This window comes from Peromyscus maniculatus, chromosome 2 (genome assembly GCF_049852395.1).
Source record: "Peromyscus maniculatus bairdii isolate BWxNUB_F1_BW_parent chromosome 2, HU_Pman_BW_mat_3.1, whole genome shotgun sequence".
Lineage (NCBI taxonomy): Eukaryota > Metazoa > Chordata > Mammalia > Rodentia > Cricetidae > Peromyscus > Peromyscus maniculatus.
Window position 1 is genome coordinate 111,416,287 of NC_134853.1, and position 2,876 is coordinate 111,419,162.

Here is a 2,876-nt window from a genome sequence, read left to right on the forward strand (position 1 = left end):
TTTTTAAAAAAATTAATAATAGAAAAAAAGCTTAAGCAAGTACCTTAGGTGTGGGGCTCCACCCCCTGTAAGGTGTGGCATACTGAAGCCCTACCCATATCTGACCTAGCTATATAAAAGGGGACTAGAGAGCTCTGGAGCTGAGTTCATTTCTCTCATTCCTCATGCATCAAAGACCCTGAAGGTCTGAAGCAGTGGCCTCCAGCTGACATTCTCACTCTGCTGTGGGCAACCACCACCCTTAGGTCTGTCTCCTGTATTTGAGTCCCTTCAAAGACTTTACATTCTCAAGACTGAAAATCTAGTTCAGCAAGATGTCCTCCTTTCTTGAAACAGCTGAGGAACTTGAAGAGTTCTTCAAGGATATCTTTGAAGGCTGTGGGGAACAGGAAAAAACCACAGGTGATTTTCAGCAAGGTTCCAGCATTCCTGAGATGGCCAAGGATAGGAAGTTCTATGGAGATCAGATGACAGACTCCCAATACCAGATAAACCATTATGGTCAGATGACATCATCCAGTGCTGAGGATATCTACAGAGGTCAGCAGGAAATCCTAGGTGGTGAATACTCCCTCCATGGGTATCTGACAGCAATCTGCAGAGGTGATCCAATTCTCTGTGCAGATCCTCAGGTGACAAGTCCAATCGGTGGCCAGCCTCTCTATGACTGGCAGATGCAAACTCCTGGATTTAAAACAAGTCATCATGGAAACAAGAAAACAAACTCTAGTGAAGAGGAGAACCTGTTCCTGTCTCCTGAGAAAACTGCCAGTTTTGAAGACACTTTCCACTTTGGTCAGATGGAGATGACACCTGTAGATGATAATGTCTGCCCAGGTCAGAAGAGATCACCCAAAGTTGAAGGAACCCACAGTCCTCAGAGAACTTCATCTGGTAACCAAACCCCATATGTATGTGGATCCGCATACCCTTCAAGTTCCTTTTTGGACCAAATCCAACCTCTGGGGAGCTTTTCAGTTTTTCCTTCAGGCCAAGGACATTTTCCACAAGAGAAGTCAGACCCGGATACTCCTAATCATATGTCCCAGAAGAAGGATCACAGGTTGAAACGATATTTCTGTTCCTTCCAGAAATGTGATAAAGCTTACACAAGTTTATTCCACCTCAAAGACCATATGAGGAAACACACTGGGGAGAAGCCTTATGCGTGCAAAGAGCTTGGATGCCCATGGACCTTTTTCAGGTCAGTAGATCTCAGAAGACACCAAAGCAAGCACAGTGGGGAGAGGCCCTACTTTTGTGCCATGTGCAACAAGAACTTTTCCAGATTGAATTACCTCAACAAACACCAGATGATCTGTAGTAGATCTTCTCCCAAAGGTTGAACCTGACTGTCCACAAAAGATATCTTCCTTAATAAAATTATATTGTTTTCTACCCCCAAAAAATGTCAACAACAAATATTTGCTAATGTTCTTTGGATATAATAAAATAAATGTTGGCAATATGAAACTCTACTGATGGATCTAATGACCTATTATTTTGCCTAAGGGGATCTTCTTAAGTTACCCTTTCCTGGTTTGTTTGTTTGTTTTTCAGATAGAGACAGGGCCTTACTAAATGTTCTGCCTGTCCTGGAACTCAGAAATTAACCTGCCTTTGCCTCTTGAGTTTTGGGATTAATGGTGTGAGCCACTATGACCAGCTAATTTTTCCTTTCTTACTGAGAGAATAAACTCATTTCAGTAACTACATTTTCTTCTTTTTATTCACTTTCACCCAAAGTGATAGAAAAATCCTGAGAATATCTCAGTATCACTGAGAGTAATTCTACAGTGAAAAAGGTTCAATATTTTTCTAAACATCTTTCTTTGCCTTTGGAATTTCTAATGCTTTTTAGTTATAAATCCAAGCTCATGCTCTATGACCAGTTGCAGAAATGAGTGTTCTAATTCACATGAAATGTTATCTGTATTTTGTTAGAAATGTAGTTAAGCAGATATTTATGTTTCCTTTCCTCCATTTCTTTAAGTGAGAAATGATGGTGTGTTTTGTTTACAAAAGGTATTATATTTGTGGTGAGTATTTTAGATACCCACAGGACCTTATCAGAAATTAAGTACAAACCAGAAATCATTGGGCACACCTGTGAGGACTTTGTGCTTAATTAAATCACTTGAAGAGGGAGGACCCATTTGTAATTCAGACATTTGAAGTGGGAAAAGACTCCTTTATAACAGATCTTTTGGAGGTTGGTAGACACACTTCTATTCTGGTGTACACCTTCTCTTGGATGCCTATTTACTTGTATGTGTAAGAAGAGTTTTACTCTGCCTCCTTACTCTTGCTTGCAAGTCATTTCCTTCCTTCTCAGGTGTTAGAGATTATTTCTTTCATTCTTTGTCATTCCTTGAAATACTGGAGAGCAGCCAATATATCCAAGGCAGAATACTAAAGGCCTACTGGATTCCTGGGCACTCCTTTCATAGGCAACAATTTTTGGATAATCTCGACTACAGCCTGTAAGTCAGTCTAGTCAATTCCCTTTCTAGATATACAGAGATATCTATACATTCTGCTTCTCTAGTGAGCCCTGCCTCATCAGGGTCCTTGTTTCCATATACAGTTTGCGACTACAAGTGGGTAGATCCATTGGGTGAAGCAGACATTTCTGGAAGCTCCAGGGTATAAAGAAGGTCTTAGGGATTAAGGTTTTGGTGGCAGGACTAGTAGAAAAGATGGAGAAGGCTTTAGGAACATAGCTCCTGAGTTCTAGCTATTCTCAGTTCATTTATGTAAGAAAGTCTCCAATATTAACTCACTGATGCACAACATGGATGTACAGACTAGAAAATATAGGATAACAGACACAGATTTCTGTTGCAGCTATTTAAATAAAGTGTCAATTACCTAAT

General features: G+C 40.3%; 1 protein-coding gene across 1 annotated transcript; it reads left to right on the forward strand.

Annotated features, from left to right (window-relative positions):
• Positions 1 to 314: 314 nt before the first annotated feature.
• On the forward strand, positions 315 to 1,346 carry LOC143271739 (uncharacterized). The gene has a single exon (XM_076563606.1). It carries the CDS (start codon positions 315 to 317, stop codon positions 1,344 to 1,346), a length of 1,032 nt encoding a protein of 343 aa, XP_076419721.1.
• The last annotated feature ends 1,530 nt before the right edge of the window (positions 1,347 to 2,876 follow it).

Excerpts from the sequence above, each read along its gene's own strand:
- LOC143271739 (XM_076563606.1), top strand. The coding sequence starts at position 315 with ATGTCCTCCTTTCTTGAAACAGCTGAGGAACTTGAAGAGTTCTTCAAG.